The 21,855-nt window shown below is 41.8% G+C and overlaps 1 protein-coding gene across 2 annotated transcripts in view; it reads right to left on the bottom strand.

Annotated features, from left to right (window-relative positions):
- Positions 1 to 3,981: 3,981 nt before the first annotated feature.
- Positions 3,982 to 21,855, bottom strand: part of LOC144934774 (actin nucleation-promoting factor WASL-like) — a 56,427-nt gene continuing 38,553 nt past the window's right edge. For both annotated transcript variants that reach the window (XM_078860907.1, XM_078860908.1), the window contains 9 exons: positions 11,386 to 11,520; positions 10,193 to 10,279; positions 9,943 to 10,039; positions 8,712 to 8,883; positions 8,180 to 8,222; positions 7,927 to 8,077; positions 6,174 to 6,628; positions 5,421 to 5,526; positions 3,982 to 4,289 (listed from right to left, as the gene is read on the bottom strand). In XM_078860907.1, the coding sequence (XP_078717033.1) occupies positions 4,234 to 4,289; positions 5,421 to 5,526; positions 6,174 to 6,628; positions 7,927 to 8,077; positions 8,180 to 8,222; positions 8,712 to 8,883; positions 9,943 to 10,039; positions 10,193 to 10,279; positions 11,386 to 11,520 (1,302 nt within the window). In that variant the 3' untranslated portion in view covers positions 3,982 to 4,233. The remainder of the gene's footprint in view (positions 4,290 to 5,420; positions 5,527 to 6,173; positions 6,629 to 7,926; positions 8,078 to 8,179; positions 8,223 to 8,711; positions 8,884 to 9,942; positions 10,040 to 10,192; positions 10,280 to 11,385; positions 11,521 to 21,855) is intronic.

The raw sequence follows: 21,855 nt of genomic DNA, 5'->3' as shown, positions 1-21,855 counted from the left end.
GACCCTACAGCCCATGCTTGAATCCGGCCCTGTGTACAAGTAAGATTACGAAATGTCCTTTTGCTCAAGTGGAAATGTTACCGAAAGACCCAGAGAATATTGAAATGTCACAGTTTCAACACATGGCCTCACGATGGGCGGGGTCTGGCAGAGCAATGGGCGTGGTTAGTGATTAAGTGGGCGGAGCTAGCGATGTAGTGGGCGGGGCTAGCGATGTATTTGGCGGGGCTATTGGTTCAGTGGGCGGGGCTATTGGTTCAGTGGGCGGGGCTAGCAATGTATTGGGTGGGGCTAGCGATGTATTGGGCGGGGCTATTGGTTCAGTGGGTGGGGCTAGCGATGTATTGGGCGGGGCTATTGGTTCAGTGGGCGGGGCTAGCGATGTATTGGGCGGGGATATTGGTTCAGTAGGCGGGGCTAGCGATGTATTGGGCGGGGCTAGCGATGTATTGGGCGGGGCTATTGGTTTAGTGGGCGGGGCGAGTGATTTATGGAGGCGGGGTATGCAAAGTAGGTGGGGTGGAGGGAGGCGGGCCTGCCAGCCCACCGTGTGTCCCGCTGAGCCTCCCACAAATGTAATAGGGTTAGGGGCAGTCCATAAATGACGTCACACACCTAGGGTGGGGGTCAGATATTTGTGACGATGTGTGACGATGGGGGGGGGGGGTTGAGAAATGTGACGTCACATCAAAATGCGCAACTTTAAATAAATATAGACTACTTAATTAAATATACTTTTTAATACATGTTTTCTCCTACAACATCAGAGTGCAGCGCCACATTAAATACGCACAATGACAATAGTTTAAAGCGATTTGAAGCATGTTTTATTTGGGGGGGGGGGGCAGAGCTTTGTGACGTCATATTTGAGGGGGGGTCTGACTTTTTGTGACGCCGTGTGACGAAGTGGGGGGGGGGGGGTAAAAAATCGTCCAAAATCGCGTGACGTCATTTATTGACGGCCCCTTCGGGTAACCCTAAGGGACAAGTATCTTATAGGACAGCCACTGCTGTAAGGTAATGGAAATGAGCGTGGTAATAGAAATGTAACCTGGTTCAATTGAAGGTCCATCATCGTCATCAACCATTATCTATGCACTGCTGGATGAACGGCTCCCCGCATCATCCTTCACGGTCCTACAATGCCACACAATCCATCTTCAAATAAGCCGACGTAATTATTCAGACTCGACAGTGGTTATCCTCTCGGTCGCATTCGCTTCTTCACGGCCGGTGCTATCGCCATTGTAGTAGCGCGTTCGCAGCTTAGATTCACGGTTCCAATTTCAGCGGCCGCCCTGATTAATACTGTGGATGTATTGGCCATAATATGCTATGCGCCGTCTGCTTCAGAGTGGACATTCAAGGTCCTGTGTCTTCCAAAAGAGTAGGACGTTGTTTGCCTGCGTCATCGTGCAAATCTGTCATTCGAAAATTACCTGCAAATGAATCAATTGGGATTATACACAGAAAGCATCGTCCTCCTATTGGCAGACCACATAATTTGGGCAATTGTTTGATAGCGCCGATTCTGGCTGCCTACGAGCTCCGCTGTGGTTTCCCATGCCTAGATTTGAAATCTGCACGCATTACAAATTTGTACGGCGTTTTGGGATGCAATTTGCATGAACAACGCTCTATTCAATGACACATTGGATTATATTGGGTGCAATTCCATCACTGGTCACGATCTCTTACAGCGACGTATCTTGCCCACATACTTTGGTTCATGATTTTATATTTCCTGTAGTTTCATTGCAAGACGGTGAGAAAAGGTAACGGATTGAATGCTTCATCCAGCAATGGATAAATTATTACTCGTGATAACCGGCAAAATGCACTCATTGAAACTTTTTTTTCAGGCACATTGATATACAGTACTGCTTTTCATGACCAAAATCAGTTTTCCAAATGCACTCGATCCTTCTCTACGTTTGCCTCTTTCATCATTTTATCCAGCCGCTGATGGCGCACACCTGTAATCCGGCAATAAGTAAAGGCAAGGGTTGGTGGATTGCAAACATCTTGCGTAAACCCTGCAGTCACGAAAGCTTTAAATCGAAAATTAAACCTTGTCGTAGGCGTCGAGGTGCCATATACCCTGGTTTGCCAGGAGACGGCAGTACATCGAAGTATATGGACTAATATCGTACGGCCCATCTTTTATGGGATAGTGTTTCCCTCTTGCACGTATTTGTGCGTTTCTCTTGTTTCTCCTAACCCCCCCCCCCCCACGTATGAACGCTGATCAATTGCTTTAAAATATCTGAATACTTATGCACCTGTTACAATATGTGGATTATAAAAAGGGTCCCATAGACACGATATACAATTTGCACGGACGCTGTGTCAAAATTATCATTATTATTCATCCTTCTTCTCTCGTATGGCTGACGTAGATGCAGAGCAACAACAACTACATCAGTCATACGAAAGAAGAAATATTGATCCTGACCAGCTTCCAATAATTGCCCAAGGTAACAAAACAATTCTGCTGCTTTGCAGGCATATCCCTCTGAAATAAATCTTTAATTTTAACTTAAAATGTAGGGGTTTGCAGCTATTAAAATGATCCATACTTGTTTTTGAGTGGGGCCACACATTTGTTGTGACTTTTTTCAATTCTATGTTGTTTATCAATGGATTTTACAGTGAATAATTGAAGAATGTCTCGAAAAAATAGCTGTTGGACTCGAGATAAAGAAGCAAAACATAAAGTTGTGCACACGTTTTCCCAGTTAAAATAAATTTATTCAAATTGACTTGAAGGGGAGCCGAGTGAGATTTAAGATTATTGATGCAATTTATGTTGCATGTGCTCATATTTGGAACACCCTTCTGCTAATGTACATTCAGCCATATACTACTTTCCTGCAGGGAGTCCCAAACATAACTCTCCTTAATACCTTTAAAATATAATTGGCATCTCAGCAGTGGCGGCTCCTGCAAAATCTCTCAGGGGGGGCAAATGTCTGGATGATTGATAAGGCCCACCCATGCAATGAATAAATGAACAGCTTAAGCATGTAAAGGCAATTATTCTTTGGTTCTTTTCGGTTAAGTCACGTCTAAAAATAAAATAATAAATTAAAATAACATATTACGACGTTTCGATTGCAACACAAGCAATCATCATCAGGTATAAAAGAAATAGCAACAACAATCTAACTAGAAAACTATAGACAGACATACAAGCAGACAGACATCACAACGGCACACAGAGAGAGGACACACTTTGTGCCGATGTGTGTCCTCTCTCTGTGTGCCGTTGTGATGTCTGTCTGCTTGTATGTCTGTCTATAGTTTTCTAGTTAGATTGTTGTTGCTATTTCTTTTATACCTGATGATGATTGCTTGTGTTGCAATCGAAACGTCGTAATATGTTATTTTAATTTATTATTTTATTTTTAGACGTGACTTAACCGAAAAGAACCAAAGAATAATTCCTGCAGTCACGAAAGCTCCTAAATTAACATGTAAAGGCAACTTCACTTCTTTAATATTAATGAAAAATAAAGTGACTCTTACAATACATCTTGTTTGTATATATACTCACTATTAAAACAAACCACTCAAGTTTATTTATTAAAGATTCCACTAGGTGGCGATAAATTATATTGTTGGATGAAACGTGCTTACGTATGATGACGTTAGCACGTATGATGACGTAAGCACGTTAGTGCATGCCCTCCCGGAAGCCATAGAGAATGCATTGCAGCGCCCCCGTTCGAAAAAAAAACATCTTTGAATGTAAGTCTATGGGGCCACTCGGGGCGATTCTCAGCCGTAGTGAAATCGCCCAAAAAGAGGCGGTACTCCACAGAACGTGACATGACGCCGATTGGACTATATCCAGAGGCTGACAGTGACGGCTAGCGTGACTCTGTGGTTGAATGACATTGGTGGTGCGTCGCCCAATCGCCCTAATGAAGAAACCGCCCCTGCATCTCAGAGTATCATGAAACGACGTTAACAAGTCACAAGAGTCACTTTATTGTGCTTCTGTAAACCATAGTTTAGAGTACAGTAAAGCATTGCATACCATAAACATATTTCACAAGTACACAATAACTTTAATATCGATAGAAATGTCAAAAATAGCGGGTCAGTTCATACACGACTCCATGCGCAGTGAATTCCATATCTATTTTTTAAAAAGTGTGAATGAACCTGTGAAAATAAAACTACTGCACAGCTGTGTGCCAATTCATTGTCGGCAAGCTTGCAAGGCCACTAATTCCATTCTTCATCATCGTCATCGTCGTCGTCATCTTCATCATCATCTTCATCTACAAACGCACAGTCAACCAACAATGTAACCAGACATCGATATTTAATTAGGGTACCACAAAAGTGCCATTGATAATATTGGACATTGTTTTGAAGTCAATTTATTATTTTTTTCAATTACAAATCCATGATGTTTTCTCACCACTAATTCTAAAATCAGTTGGCCAAATGTGAGCATATCAACATAATTACTGTGGATTGGAAATGATGTCAGTGTTGCACATTTATTACAACTCCCTTGAAAATAATGGGGCCAGTTTAGATTCTAGTGTTACTCATAAATATCTATATAAATAAAGACCTTAATCTGTATGTCTCAAAAACCTCTAGGGTACTTCTCAACAAGGTAGAAAGCTGATATATGGTACATAAGTAGTTTTTAGGACACAAACACGAAAAATATGAACATCGGATATTTTTCATTTTAAGTCTCCCAAATCTCGATTTGAAGTGCCATGTCATTCAGAAACCATTCAAAATACAAGATTGCGGGGTTTTTTCGTTTGATAGCGCGTTAAACAGCAAATAAAATTAAAGCCAGAAACATTTGTTATATCCGTTATTGTTTTTCAGACATTTCAGATTAAAGCGGTTTTAAATAAAAACAATACGCATTGTATGGTGTTCAAGCCTCCGTGTTAAATTAATCTTATAGAGTATGATGTTCATAAATTGTTGCTCATTCTAATAAAAAAATGAACGGAATCTTTAAATTGAGCGGTTTCGATGGGTACGTCTTTAAATACAGTAAAACCTTAGATTGCGAGTAACTTGGTCTGCGAGTGTTTTGCGAGACGAGCAAATTGTTGAAATAAATATTAATTTGATAAACAAGCGAGGTCTTGCAATACGAGTAGTACATGATCACGCTTTGTCTGCCGAGCGTCACGTGATCACAACTGATATACGAGTGCTTTGATATACGAGTGCTTTGGATTACAAACACGTTTCCGGAACGAATTATGCTCGCAATCCAAGGTTTTATTGTATAAGATGAGCCTGTCAGCTAACGGCCTTGCATAACTGTAGCTTATAGTACCACCTATCGGCGGTGATGCAGCATTACTTTAGAGAAGAATAGCTCAGAGACCATTGGAATCGTGCTTGCCGCGTGGAACATTGTATCTTACCTGAAGTGTAAAGAGACTTGCCCCTTTTCTTCACCGCATTCATCAAGGCATCAACAAGACCCAATGGAGCAGAAGAGCCCATAGGAGGGCCTTGTGAGTCGGACACCTGAAACGTATTGATGTTTTAATTCGTAAGTGTGTATAGGTATAAACATGTTGTATATGTAAGGTGCATAGTAGGACTTCAACTATATGTGGCGATACTACAATGTATTACGATATCCGATCCAAAATATTTTATTGTCCGTTTTTCCAAAATATCTCGATGTAATGATTATCATTGCTAAAAAAATTAGGTATATTTTCCAAAATATAATTTCGTGACAAACTATTTCAAAAATAAATTCTTAATCATTAAAGCTACAAATAAATAGTTGCTATCAAATAAATTGAAACTTTGTATAATGTTTTATTTGAATAACTGATGGCATGGTGGTTATATGGCATCTTAAGCAGCTGTCAGCAAATGCATGAGAAGTATTATACAATGTAAAGTTATAATGATAAAAATACTTTGGCAGGCTTATGTCAAGTGAACCGCAGTTGAATAGCATTTAAGTCATCTTTATTTGTGCGATAAGTACACAAAAAGACAACAGCAAAAAAATAAGTGGAACATACAACTACAAAACGAAGGGTATACGTCATATCCTGAAATTTAATATTTTATGGTATCTTGAAAAACTACATTGCGGCAATCCTGGTAGACAACATTTCAAAAGCAATGGAATAGCCAAACTTGAATAAACTCACTGGCTTGAGTGCCGTGCCCTGGCGGATCTCCTCCAGAAGGGAATTCCGCTCAGATGCTGGGTGACTGCCAGGCGTCACCTCCCTCAGCTTGACTCCAGAATGGATCTGGGATAAAAGAGCACCCCGGCCAGAGCCGTCCTGGTGGTCTGCAAGCGCCGGTGGTGGCCGTGAGCCCCCGACTTTCTGGGCAGATGGTGGTGGTGGCGGCGGCGGCGGTGGTGGCGGTGGTGGTGGTGGTGGCGGCGGTGGTGGAGGGCCTCCAGATCTCTGGGTAGATGTTGGTGGTGGTGGTGCAGGTGCCAGCCTGCCATGGTTATGAGACCTTAGAGGTGGTGGGGGTGGAGGACCTCTGCCAGGTGAACGTTCTCTATGGTCTTTGGGTGCCATAGAGGGAGCGAGGTGCTTCTCAGGTGGTTTCCCTGGACCAGGTACTTTCTGGGCTGGTTGCTTTGGAACTGGAAATGTAAAATGACAATACATATTAGTCTAGGTGCGTACAGGATTTTATATTCAAGCTAGATTGAAACGGAACTCAAATGTGTAATCATGAAGTTTTTTCAGAAACTGTTGGTTTTTTGCATAATGCACAACAGTTGAGTACACGTTTCTGTGGTTTGTTTAAAATGTGGTTTTCTGGCCTGTACTGATTTTATTATTACCTTAGGTTGTTACCGTCCTTAACAGATATGACCCAGTGGAAATTTTTAATGACAGAGCCACGTGGTGTGTGACATGGTATTTCCGTACTTTGAAACTAGTTTATTCCAAAGCTAAATTATATACAGGCCCAACAAATGACGTCTAATTATCATTCAAACACCTCCTACACCCCCCACAAAAAAGCATATCAGTGAACTCAGAGTTTGACATCAATATTATCTCTGGTATTACCTTCTTGTTGTTGCGTCCTTGAACTCAAGTAATGCATAGTCGTACAGCCATGAAAACACCCTCACCGCTTATATTGAACAAATTATTTGGTGATGCTGCATTGGCAGTGTTGCACAAGCACAATTAATTATGCCGTGGACTTAATACATATAAAAAATATATAATAGGTGACGTTTTAGGGCAATAACCCTTCATAGCACATATATCCCTATTTGTATATTTTTAAGGTAGTGTTATTGACAAATGTATTCTCCTTTATTCATGACTCGTCGCTATACCGTAGTGGCATTTCAATAACGGCGGCTGTTTGAAATTATTTAATGCCCTTGGTTCCACCACCTGTCACCCCAAGCCAGGTTCACGTAACCTATCCGAAGCGTCCAACCTAGCGAACCTTTTAGAACTTCAAAATGGTAAACTCCCCTGATGTCACTCAATTTAGGCATAATGCACAATTACTTTTCACTAAGCAATCTTGTGTAAATACAATCTTGCACTATGACACTTTACTAAGCATTTCATAATGATGATGATTCGTCTGTAAAAGAACATACTTCATTGATTTTAAACGCTAATGATGAACTATACAACACACTATCATTATTAGAGATTATTACACCTTTGCCAACTACAGTATCCCAAACTTTAAAAAATGTACAACACTTTGCAAAGTGGATTTCCATTTTAACCACATTTAACAAAGTAATTAACTATAATCGTATGGACATGTTAATCACTACCTTAATGTACAGAATCATTTCAAAGAAGTGCATTTATAGTACTATAGCTAGACATTGTTATTGAAGCGTTGTAGATATTATGATAGCTCACTGTGATACTTTTATCGAGTTAAGCAGATTACCTTGTTGTATTTCCTGTTTTATGCCCTCCATTCCTCCATAGTCTTTAATAATTTGTGATATTTTTCTTGTGAGTCGCTTGTCCTGAAGATGTGAATCATCTATGCCAGCCATGTAAAACAGCTGTTTAAGGTTTGGGTCCACATTCTCAGCCTAATTGAGAAACAGGGAAGCACAATAACATCACAATTAAATGGCTACAATTGTACTGCCGATTATGAATGTAAGCATTATTGGGAGTAAATCAGGACTTACTGTGAAGCCACAATTAGGATCCCAACCAACGTGTCCAATGTGCCTGTTAATCACAGAATATCCACACACCAAACAGACACACTATTACGAAGTGAGCAGAGGATTCTTACACAAATAATATTGATGTATAAATGACCCAATATAAAATGTGAGCATATCAACATGTCACAGAATGCACGAATGAAGAGGTCAGTAGTTTAAAAATGATTAAAAGAATATCAAATTCCTTTTGCATGCTAACACCTTTATAAGGCATCATGTGAATGTTATGACTTACACAATTATCATCCATTGTTGGATGGACTCCCCATGCTCTGCTATGACATGTGACATATCAAATTAAGTACGTTTTCATGTTCACTTGTCCAAATGCCACACCAGGTTAAAGCAAGTTACAGAGGTTTTAAACATAACCATATGGCTATGGAGACACTTTTCTGTCCATGACACTGCAAAACCTGAAGTAGGCAACAATGAAGGTGATTCTTAAAGTTATTTAATGTATTGCTGTATTGCCAATGAAAGCACTCACTTGAAATGGGATGGTTCTCCAATCTGATCTTTGGTGAGTGGTGTCTTGCTCTTAGTCTTCTGATTGCGAGTCTTGGCAAGAGCCGGAACATTGGGCACCTTCATGATTGGGAGGGGAACCGGATGCACCTCGTGCATCGATGGCTGCACGGTCAACTCTGCCGCCGACTTGTCTACGGCGAGCAAGGAACGAATGGCCACCAAGAAACATGGTGATTTAATAACCACACTTCAAACTCAGGGAAACATGTTGGCGATGCGACAGGGTCTGAAGTTGCCCCTTTGTTACATCTTGCAAGCGAAATTAGGTGACATATCTGTGTCAATGAAGCGGATTTAAAAAAAAAATGATTGCAGTGAATGAGTGGACGAATATAATCAAGCATGACGATGACTATGTCTTACCCCCCAATGATTATGATAACATTAATTACGGTAGTCTGAATGAATATACACAGATCATTTAGGAATGTAATTGAGGACTGCAGTCCATTGATGAAGACCAACAATGGTAATTGACTAAGTGTGAAGATAAAAAGTGATTTCGAGTTCACCAATTGGCTGACCTGATAGTATTTGGGGTGAGAACGGTGTGCCCCTCACACTGACATTTAATGACGAAGAGGGGATTAAACGTGTCACTGCATTGTCGACTAGACTAAAATTAGGACTACATTAAATCCACACTCAATACTGGACTAAATTTGCAAAGGTTGTTGTGAATTAGACTGACATGAGAAAAAAACGAAATGCTGACTCAATAACTCTGTGAATTAACCACCATCTTGGCCAAGAATCGCCAACTTTGAAATACTGTATTGTGAAATCTAGAAATTTAATATACAGTGAAAAAGTACTGATGGTCAGCAGTCCACTTCCCATTGAAAACGGTGGTATTTGAAATAACACATTTTCATTGTATTATCATGTGTAAATGCTCATCAATAACTTAGGATTTATTGCACCACATTGAGTTACAGTTAAAATAAAGCATTATCCTTTCGTGCTTGTCGCAAAACAGTCACGGATACTCTGTATGTTAGTTTTTCAGACCCTTATCAATATCAAAAACATAATTCTCAGCAGAATCCCTTTTTTATTCTTATCCCGATATACATCTGCAACAATTTCCCCAAGACAGCCGGCATTTCCTTAGAACATTTGATTTCCTTGGTCACATGCTTCCCTATTTGAAATTTGGCTGGTGGGAGAGCCACACTAAGAAACCTTACTTTGTCGTTTTTTCTGCTTGTCCAGTTTCGCCTGCACAGAGTTGTAAAAGAAACGTGCTTCCTCTATGTCAGCGAAGTTAAGTCCAACTTGGCATTTCTGACAAGGAAAAAACACCAAAAGGCATATTTTATTCCCAGTACAGAGTTTCATGAAATTAACTCACGATTTTTTTTTTTTACAATGCATATACACAGTGTGAAACAATGAACATTTACATCTCCAGTACAGTGTGCAACAATAAACACTTACATCTCCAATGAATGTGTGAAAGTCTGCCTTTGGTGCGTAATATGCAAACTCTGTGTATAGTTCTTGTTCCCACAGCTTGCAGTTTTCCTGCAAAACAAAATAACAACACAAAGAAGTCCTTCTTAACACTGAAAGCACATTCGTCAACAACATTGCCCTGGAGAGGAAAAATATATAATAGCATCGGTGAAATTTAGGACACTGACCCTTTTTTATTTGTGCTTGTGCACCACTGTCAATGCACTCACACTACTTTTTTTTTATCTTGTGCAAACTGTTCAGGGGTGTGCATTGTGACATGACCAGCCCCACACATGTCCACCTTACAGTGTCATCACAGTGGTTACCTGGCCATTCCTCTATCGCATACAACACTAAGTGTTGTGGGCGCCACGGTGGCAAGATGTTAACTACTTCGCCTGGTATACAGGAGGTCGTGGGTTCGATCCCCGACCCTTGTGCCTGCTGTATATTTGGAGATTGCATGTTCTTCCGTGGTCGGGTGTCATTTTCTCCGGGTCCTCCAGTTTTTCCCTCCACATTTAGAATCAACATTCGTTTAGAATATTTGGCTGCTTTAAATTACCACTCGATAAGCCACTTCGTTGAGCTTTCATTTGTCGCCGGGTCTGCTTTTGAAAGAGCTATATAGTTCAGTGGGGCTTACCTGGTAAAAACAAAAAAACCAATCGTCGTAGTAAATAGTATATATATGGAGTACAGTATCACAGCATTCATTTTCTACATTTTATGTGTGGCTCAAATTAAAAGGCAAAGCTGCATAAACAAAACCAGAACAAGTTAACATCAGAGGGATGATGTATGCAAAACCTTGACTCCCTTTGTACACGAATCTCCTTTCTTAGAACAACTTAACCTTTTGCTTGAATGCACAAGACATGCGGAATGTTTCTCAGCCCATATTCACCGCCTGGGATAACATAATAAAGACTGCCACTTCTAGAATCCATGACTTGGTATTAAAATACAAACAAAACTATGGGACAGGCTAATTAACAACAACGTGGCTTGAAATATGTACTTGTCCGATTGGGATTGCTAGACTGAAAGCAGCCACCGTAATTGTTATAATAGCAAGTTTACAACGTGGTACATCATTACTGTGCTCGTTGTCCAGCAGGCTGGTATTACTGCTGGATATCATCGTCGACAAGGCTAGGTTTTTGACGTACCATACAGATGTCGTAAATGGTGATGAAAAAGCTGCGCTTGCTGTTGTCCTTCACAAAACAGACCACGCCGCAGCATTGCTTGTCCCACCTTCCATTCACGCCATAGAGGAGCTGCACCACGGTACTGGCGAGGGTCTGCAAGCCAACATGAGCATTAATCCACAGGGTCACAGTCACGGGGTCAGGGTTACTCACAACACATTACTGAATGGGCAGTAACACAGAGTTAACCCACGTCAGAACAGACTGAATGAAATTCTGTACATTCGTGAAAAACAGTAATACCCCATTTTCAGACTCTGTCTCCCCGACAGACCTGGTCTTCACCCGAGGACGGCTGCTTGCGTTGTGGCTGAAACGTCGTGAGAATAATTTTATTATGTTATATTTTATTATTTTATTATTTCCATTCTACGTGACTTTACCGAAAAAAAACAAAAAAGAGTAATACCCCAGTTTAACACGTAGGCTTTCGCGACCAGTATTATTTATAATAAAGGTTTTTGGGTTAGATCGCGTTATTATAAATGTGTCGCAACCCTCCACCGCCTGACACAGCCAATCAGTAGAAAAATGTGTCACGTTAACAAAACTACAATTACTTACTTCTTCAGCCCAGGTGTGTTTGAAGAGTGAATCCACAACATTTTAAATTTGAGTAGACGTTTCGCTGGTAATTACATCCAGCATCTTCGGGCGATTTGCCAGTTTAGTTGGTGTTTTGTGAACGTGACACTTTTTTTTACTGATCGGCCGTGTCGGGTGGTGGATGGTTGCGACACATTTATAATAACCCAAAAACCTTTATTATGAGTAATACCCCAATTTACGTCGGGGATGTGTTCCTGAAGGTGTGACAAATATCGAAACGACGTAAATCAAAGCATTTTGTTTCCCCAAATCACCAGAATACTGTACACACGTAACATATTGTACTCTACGGTACATTTCTTTACACGTGACACAAAGTAGTTCGCGTACAGGGTAAGTGGAGGCGAAGGCTGAGGCGACGGATACGACGAAGGACGGATGATGCTGTCAGCGACGTGTGGGTTGAACTGATGCAAATTAGGTCGCGGTATAAATACAATAAAGTGACGACGTATTTGTGAAACGGCGTCAAAGGGGGAGACGTAAAATGAACCCTTCAATCTACCGCCGCATTAAGGCCTTGCCATGCAATATCAGTAATGTCAGTTGTTTGACGATATCTCATGATCATGGGACCTCCTTTGCCAGTACCAAAATATACTAATAGGGTTTTTCCCCTTTTTTTGGCGTCATCTGGTCGAACACCATATGAGACGAGGCTCTAAAGAAAGCTGTCTCTGGTGTGTACCAATCAGTTTCAAAGACAATGCATAAATTATCAGAGTATTGTTTTTTGTTTGCATTTGACTGCAAGTATTGTGGTTAATGTAAGCATGATTCCTTGCAAAAGGTGTCAGTTTTGTTGCCAGAAAAAAGGGGAAAAGCCCTATTAGTATGTTTGACGATACTTCAGCATGTTGGCCAGTGCGTGTTGGTGAAGGCAAGTGTCTAGGTCCAGTGTAGCTATTACTTGTCACGGATGTTCGCCCTGGCCGGAAATATAAATCAGGTAATTGGGTGCATAGTCCAGGATGCTAACCACTGCTTCACTTCTTCATTCTCAAGTCCTACTATGGCTCACATGGTTATGACATTTGAAAGGAACGAGCCCTGAAGGTGTGACAAATATCGAAACGACGTAAATCAAAGCATTTTGTTTCCCCAAATCACCAGAATACTGTACACACGTAACATATTGTACTCTACGGTACATTTCTTTACACGTATGTAAAAGGATCCAAGTTCGAAAACGCGTGTATGTTAAATAAGCATATTTTTGATGGCTCATAATAGACAAGACCTCCGCACTTACTTGACAATGTAGCACGTGCACCCTTTAAAGCATTGATTAACTCCCCCCCCCCCCCAAAAAAAACCTAAACACATCAAAGGGGTTTGAGTTATTTCAAACAAACGACTGCACAGTACTCCAAAGTCGTTCTGGGTTAATTCCAAATTGACGAGCTGTGAAATCAGGAATTGCACGCGTAAAAAAAATAAACACATTGGGAATTAATTTTACAACAATGAAAAGAGTTTAACATTCTATGCGCTGTGCGTATGTGAACCTCGCTGGGAATGAAAGCCTGGGACTTATTGAGATCCACAGTATCCTGCCAAAACTTTGCTTTCTTAAAAAACACACGACCCACTGTGCTGAGTATTGTGATGTGCTGAAATACATGTGCTGGCTGTAGTTCAGTTGCCATCCCAGGTCTTTGATGCAAATTTTACAAAAAGAGCTGCACCTGGCAAGGTATTTTTATAGGCGATTGTGTTTTTTTCTTTACATTCGCGTCTCGCAACCAGAAGTCACAAGAATAAAGGAAACAATCCGCAAGTTGCCTCGCACACATATGCCCCCTGATGAGAACGCGTCGTGAATGTCAATGATTCAGGGTCTTTAGCAGGTCAGGAAATAGTTTATATGGAGCTTCGTAAAACGTCCATAAAATCAATGAATGGTTTTATTGAGGACTCGGAAAGATTATTAAAATGAAGTGCTGTATAAGTAATGTTAAAGCGTGTATAACCTATCTTACAATGATTGCAAATGCCTATTTTGAAATCTGTATTTATCTTTCATGTTATACGAAAAATGTTCATGCTAATCATTATGTAGTGGGTTCGATTGAGGCGCACACTCAACTTGGAGGCAACACTATTTATTAAAACGCATAACAACCAACTGTAATTTTTCGATTTAAAGCTTTCGTGACTGCAGGGATTCATCTTCTTGGTTCTTTCGGTAAAGTCACATGACTTTACCGAAAGAACCAAGAACCAACTGGAACATTATACACAGGGTGGTGACCTCCGTTCCTAATCTCACTCACACTCGGGGAATACTACACAGCGTGACCAGGGCAGGTGACGGGCTGCCTGGTCACGGACGAAGGTCTGAGACTTCCAAGACCGTTGATGGCATCTTCATCCCCGGGGTGAACAGCGCAACTCTCTGCTCATAACTCCCGTGGCGTGGCCGGCTCCGACCCAGGCCACGCCCCCCTTCTCGATCCTTCGGGAAGATACGGGCCTCCAACCACGTGACCCCCAAGCTCTTCCCTGGGGCCCCTAGCCCCCCCTTTGTCCGGTCACGTGTCCTGTTGGGTTCACGCGGAGTGTCACGGCCTGACATGACTTCCGTGACACCCGTCTACAGCACCCATACCGAGCCAACACAGTCGTGACGTCATGTGTCCCTACGCTCGTACAGTCCCGACACACTAGTGATGTCATGTGTCACTACAATTATATTCTAGATTTGAAGCTTTTGTGACTGCAAGGATTCATACTCTTAGGTTTTTTCGGTAAAGTCACGTAGTTAAAAATAAGTAATAAAAATAATAGAAATAATGATAGAAAGAAAATAATATAAATAATAATAGAAATAAAATAATTGTAATTTATTTATATTATTATTTATATTATTGATTATTATTTATAATTTATTTTAAACTACGTGACTTTACCGAAAAAACCTAAGAGTACTACAATTATATATTTGGTACACTCTCCTGACGGCATTTTTCAGGTACAGCACAGTATTGTATATGGTTTATTTGAATGACAAGGTATTGAAATCATGCATTTCCATGGATTGACTAATGCACTCCAACATGCATTCGTAATATTACGTTACAATCCGCACGAGTTGACGTTACAAGGGTGCGAGACGATGTCACATGTTATGGTGTCATGAGGAGGCAAAGCATTGCATGGCGTGTGATGTAATCACCTTATCCGTTTTAGCGCCGTTTTTATAGGCACGTTTTGGCAATCTTTTGAAAAATATTATCCAGTTGTCCTGGAGGAATTCCCTAATAGGCACACGACTTTATACAACATTTTCACTTATATTCTTGGTTGTTTCGGTGAAGTCACGTAGAAGGGAAACAATAAAATAATAAAAGTATTAAACAATAAAATTATCACGATGTTTCGATTGCAACACAAGCAATCATCATCAGGTGTGAAAACCACAGCAAAAAAATATGAAAATAGTGGCGTTTTTTTTTCTTAACGTTTCTTGTTGTGGTTTTCACACCTGATGATGATTGCTTGTGTTGCAATCGAAACGTCGTGAAAATGTTATTGTTTTATATTTTTATTATTTTATTTTTTCCCTTCTACGTGACTTTACCGAAAGAACCAAGAATATGAATCCCTGCAGTCACGAAAGCTTTAAATCAAAATTTTCACTTATATTTATCTTTCCAAAAGTTATAATTGCGCCATGTTACTAACAAGAGACAGATAAAGCGTGGATTGATATAAACTCTCCTTTCTGTGTGGGATTGAGTGTTGTCCCCTTGCATGCGTGGGCTTTTTTTCCCGGTCCCCCGGTTTCCTCCCCACGTGTATAAAACACTCAATAATTGGTTGAAAACATCTTTATACATGGAGAAATGTAGAACAATTGTTGACGCTGGCTCATCACCTGGCAGGCCTTCCAACTCGTCTGTGGATCCTCAGCGATTATGAGATGTAATTTGCATGAACGACGCTCTACAAAATTAGTCATTATATGAAATATTTTTTAGACCGACAAGGCGAATGCTTTAACGGGTTCAACAGTACTTTAGTTGAACGTCGTAAACAAAAATGTGCTATAATAAAAACCCCATGTCGATTGAATGCAGTCACACCGACTCAAACGCTTAAAGAATGCTTTGATTTTTAGAAGAGAACTCTTGCGCCAAAACCAAACAACACTGACATAACGAATGTGTCATGACATAAAAGATCATAAAAGCACACACCTTAGGGGCACATGTTCGAGTTTAAAGACACTCAAGAGGCCCATGAGTTTGTAATGTATATGTAAGAGTTCCCGTATTGTATTGTGGGTACATTCAAAAGCATCCACAAAGTTGAGGCTCAAGCCACCAAACTTTTTTGTGTGTGCAGAGTCTGTTACAGGGTGTGTGCACAATTTATCTTGAGGCTATTACTGTACCTAAAACGCTATGACGAATGTGCACAGTGTGTAGCATTCTTTAGTTAATAATTATCCTCATGTTTCGTTTTATATATATAGCTTCGTCTTTCATGCAAATTGCATCTCGTAATCGCCGAGAAAATGCAGACAAGCCGGGAGGCAACCAGGCGGCTATCCTGCACCAACAATTTCCCAAGCTCTGCAGTCCTCACTGGTAAAGCAATAGATCAGCCATGGTCAATCCACTGCTGGATGAAGGCCTCACCCCCCCCACGCCCCACCCCCAAGCCAACTCACTGGTAAATACATATATACATTTAACCCATCATAGTTTCAGGAAACAATATTGCGCATTAACAATATGGTAACTGTTTTAGCGTGTTAAAAACAAATGTGTAGCGTTTACAAACATGTCCGGTAATTTTAAGTACAGTACTGTGTACCAGTACTTAAGTGTAAATGGTGCACGATTTACAGCAGGGGTGGGTAACGTTTTTTCTGCCAAGTGTCATTCGGATATTTATAACATCATTCGCGATACATACAAAATTATCAACTAAAACATTAGCCTGTCATATTTGGTCAAACATTTAATTAACTCGCCCCTAATGTGATGGCTGGAACTGCTTCTCTTTGGCGAGGCGTGTGATGTTAGCTGCTATTGATGATGTCGCTACTCGCAACTGCTTTTCCAGGTTTGCTCCTAGATTTATTGAATTTCGAGTCCTGCCTGCGGTTGCCTTGGCAGGACCAGATCAAATGATTTCGCGGGCCTTGTACGGCCCGCGGGCTGGACGTTCCCCACCCCTGAATTATTTTACGGTGTCCCAAATAAGAACCTCACTGAAGACCCGTGGAGGCACAACCCTGGTCTATCTCTGCCCCGATGATAGTGGACCCCCCTCAACCATGGTCCACACAACACATGGAAGAAAGTGTGGATATTTATCCCATAAGTGGAAGATCAAGGAGTCACCGAACTGCAAATGCGTTGGAGGTGCAAACCATTAGACATATCCCTGATGACTGCCCAATACAACACGCGGACTCCACTCAGCTACCCTGGATGCTTACAAAGTAAGCATTCAATTGTAGCCTGTTGCTTTTTTCCAAATGCCATACGAAAGGCGTCTACAGATAATGTTTGAACGTCCCCAACCACTATCTTTACAAGTGAACGTTTATGTAAGCGCTTAATTTTTTTTTTTACCCAGAAAAGCAAATAATGTGTGTAAACACAGTCTGAACAAAGGGCAACAGTCAACCTTCATTTCTGTTGGAGGCCTGCTAATTCTATAGCTTAGCCCTGTTTTCATTTGTCATACATTACAAATCATTTTAATTTACAGGTATTTTTAAATTTAAAGTGAGATTACAGTACAGACTTCAGTCACTTTCAACATGTGCTTTGGAATGTATTATCAGTCAATGGTTGCACAACACATATACTCCCTGTGGTGAGTAACTTAAAACTTGTGTAGGAATCTGTCATGTATGAAGCATAAAAACACGTGCCATTTAAAAAAACCATTTTATACCACGGGTCCTTTAGTCCCCTTGAATCTGGACTACATCTTCAGTCTTCTAAGCCACCTGTGCTTTTCATCAATGTAAAGTGTTAATCCGATTTATACCATGGGTGGCCAAACTTCCTTACCCTTGGAGCCGCATGCCAACATCTTCGCATAGCCAAGAGCCACTAAACACTGCCCTGGTCACTTCAGGGTATAATGTGGAGTGGTCATGCAAGCCACCTGGCTAGCTCCCACTGCACTTGATCACGGTGCAGCACATTGCTCCTCTTCTTGGTTCTTTCGGTAAAGTCACGTAGAAGGGAAATAATAAAATAATAAAAATAAAACATAATAAAATAATTCTCACGACGTTTCGGCCACAACGCAAGCAGCCGTGAAATTCATTCAGACGCTGTCTTTCCGACAGACCTGTTCTTCAGCTAAGGACGGCTGCTTACGTTGTGGCCGAAACGTCGTGAGAATTATTTAATTGGTTTATTTTATTATTTTATTATTTCCCTTCTACGTGACTTTACCGAAAGAACCAAGAAGATGAATCCCTGCAGTCACGAAAGCTTTAAATCGAAATTTCACATTGCTCCTGTTTCGAGTAAAGTTACATTTAAAAGGTTATTTATTATACGTCGTCTGTTTCTCGAAAGAGCCACACGAGATCTCCCTGGGCGCCGGTTTGGCAACCGTGGTCTGTTGAAAGCGGCTTAGGTGGCTCTCGGTCCATAGCACCGGTATTGTTTAGGAGGTTTTTGTCGTTAGTTTAACATTTATTTAGCTGTCATTCAACGTTTTTATTGTGAGCGTGATTTGTTAAAATACATCTTGATTCATTCAAATACTCTTGTGCAGTCGCCGTGCATAGCCGTGTCCATTTTGATCGAAAGATTCAGGTATTTTTTTTTCTTGTTTTGCCAGTTGACAAATTAAAAGTCACACCGCACCCACACACGTACTGTGCTGACGTGGTCTCGGTTACTGGCTGGTTGGAGGGAAGCTTTAAATTGACAATGGTTTTTGATGATGACTACATGCTCTTGCAACGTGTTGTTTAAAAATAAAGTTCTACGTATATGTCGCACCCAAACGTTCTTGTGCTGACATGGTCTTGGTGGCTGGGTGGTTGGAGCGAACCTTTACAACGATGGATTTTCAAGGGTGGCACAGTCGGGTTTTTTACAATCGGGTTTAATTGTCTTTTTATATTAAACCCGCTGAGATTGGGAGAAATCCGGTTTAATTGGTTCTAATTGCAGAACCGCACTTCGCCAACTTCTCAACGATGGGCTTCATCCATTCCAAGCGAAGGAACTCACTGGCACCCACGATTGTGGAGGAGAAGCTCCTCGTGTTCATCAAGACCAACCTGCCCGCCGCATTCTACGACAACCCCGTGCCCGACGGCCCCCCCGAGTACGATAGCAGCACCGACGAGGAAGCAGCCTAAGCCTTGGATCAGAGTTTCGTATTCATTAAACCAGGTTTTAATTCCCCGAAATCGGGTTTAATTGTTTTAAAGAAAAAAACCGATGCCTGCCGCTGGAAAAATCGGGTTTTTTTCCACCCATGTGGATTTTGATGACGATGTTGGCGGACTTACGGGTGGTACGTCCCACACACAAAGTTCCCCCATATAGCCTGAACATACTTTTTGGGGCAAGTGCCGTTAGCGAGCACCGAAAGAAGGCTGACATGGCACATGAGGGGGATGGGTGACCAGCACCACGCCCGGCTGCCTTTGTCTCCCTAGCGGCAATGCTTACACACCACACCAGGTACTCATTTGAGGCCGAGTCGACCTAGTTGAGGCTCAGAACCGGTTCAGATAATTGTCACAGGGAATCGAACTCGGGTTACAGAGTGCATATATCGCAGCGTGCTCACCGCTACACCACCGCGTGTGTGTGGTAAATACCACACTCCCAAATACCACAGACCCACGCTCTAACAAACGCAAGCAGCAACAACAACAGTCGTCATTTACCACATCGCGTGTGCCAACCAAAATGAACTTTGAGGCCACGTGAAGTGTCGAAGGCTCGCTGACAGGAGACAGACCCATGTGTTTATGGGTTAACCGAAATGTTTCACAGATACACCACCTATTCTCCTCACTGTGCCAACTCGTTGCTTTTTAGCCACCTGGCAATCTTCCCATTGTGAGCATCGCTCCGCTGCACTCTGTTGTTGTTTGAGGGCGATTGCCTCCAACTACCTAAAAGCATCCTTCACATGCCTCCTCCACAGAGGACCATACCGACACCGTCAGTACCAATCATCAGCAAGCCCAATCAGCTTCATATCTTCCTGTACTGCATCAGCCCATATATTCTGTAGCCTGGCCAAACAGAAGCTACTTGGCCATGCTGTGGCTGGACACGTGGGCTACATGACCCAGCAAATGCAGCCTCGCCTGCCAGAGGTCACGGATGGGACTGTGTTCAGGTCTTTCAAAAGATCTGTGATCTCACACAATCCAGCCTAGTTAATCCCAGGATGGATCGTAGGTTGGCCAGCCTGAATATTTCAAACCGGTGCAGATGTTCCCTTAAAAGGGTCCGCGCGTTTCACAAGTATAAAGAAGGGAGGGCATAACTGTGGCCAAGAAAACCCGAAGCTTCGTATGGAGCGATAGGCAATATAGCTTCCACACAGCGTTACATAGTTCATGAAAAGACAATGCCATTTAACTGAATCACAATGAGGCATGTGTTGCCAAACCGGAACTCCCAAACCGGAACCCTTCGACTCTTTCCACGACTGTTCCATCACTCATGGGGAGTTCGGGTAGAATATTTGAAAACATAAAATACCCAGGCAGGTGCTTTATTTTGGTGGGGCTGATAGCAAGGCCCCACCTATGCATGGCACGCTCCAGGTTCGGCAGCAGTGTCTCCAACTCCTTATCAGTGAGCAACACACAACCAGATCATCAGAATACATGACATGTTTGATCAATAAGGAGGCATCCCTTGACTGCACTGGGAATGAATCAGCCATTGTATCCATACCAGATAGAAATTCCTCTGGTATAGCCAAAAATATGTTCAATAGTGCAGGAGCTAAAGGACATCCCCGGTTCGCACCCGAACGTGAACAGGAAACGGCTCCAACTCCTGGCCACGCAGCTTTACCTGGGCCTCTTCACTATTATGAAGGTTCTTAGTGATTGTAAACAGAGGGTCAGGGACCCCGAAAACATGAAGAACCCAAAGCCCTCGCATATTGATGGTATCATAGGCCTTGACCAGGTCAGTAAAGCAAAGATGTAGATCTAATTGCAACTCCTTGTACCTCTGCTGTAGCAGACAGAATATTACATACGTGCAGGAACACCCGGCTTCGAAAGACTCTCAGTATGCCTGGCAAGACAATGTTGAATCAACCCAGCTAGTGCTGTTAATGGCACACCGAGGAGGGAATTGCCACGGTTAGCCGATCAGCATGTTGTGTGGTGATGTAAAGTGTGGCCAATGTCCCTCTGTTTCCAAGACGTCTGGTCAACGTGGAAGAGTCGACCAAATGCCCTCTAGAGTTCGCTTTGGTAGTGGCCCTTTCCGCCCAGCAGGTTCGTGAGAAATCGCAGGGTTCGGCCGTTACCGATTTCGATATGGCTCCACTTTACATCTACATTTTCTCATTTTCACAACTATTTCTGTGTACGAAATGTTTGGACCGGCACAGCTGAGCAATGTTTTTTTGTTCACGAACGACTGGAGTCGTTATCGCTGTGTATTGTGGATGAGAGAATCCGCAAACAGCATCCCCACACATCATCGCGGATAAGAGAAGTTTTACTGTACTGTATCTATGTTTTATTTTCTTCTGCTACATCCGAATTCAAATGTCTTCAAAACAATAGTTGCACTGTGATTTACTGTAGATCTAAATATGTGCATGCGTTATTGAGAG

Source organism: Lampetra fluviatilis, chromosome 11, assembly GCF_964198595.1.
Source record: "Lampetra fluviatilis chromosome 11, kcLamFluv1.1, whole genome shotgun sequence".
Lineage (NCBI taxonomy): Eukaryota > Metazoa > Chordata > Hyperoartia > Petromyzontiformes > Petromyzontidae > Lampetra > Lampetra fluviatilis.
The sequence above is the reverse complement of the archived record's forward strand: the minus strand, read 5'-3'. Positions and strand labels throughout refer to the sequence as shown.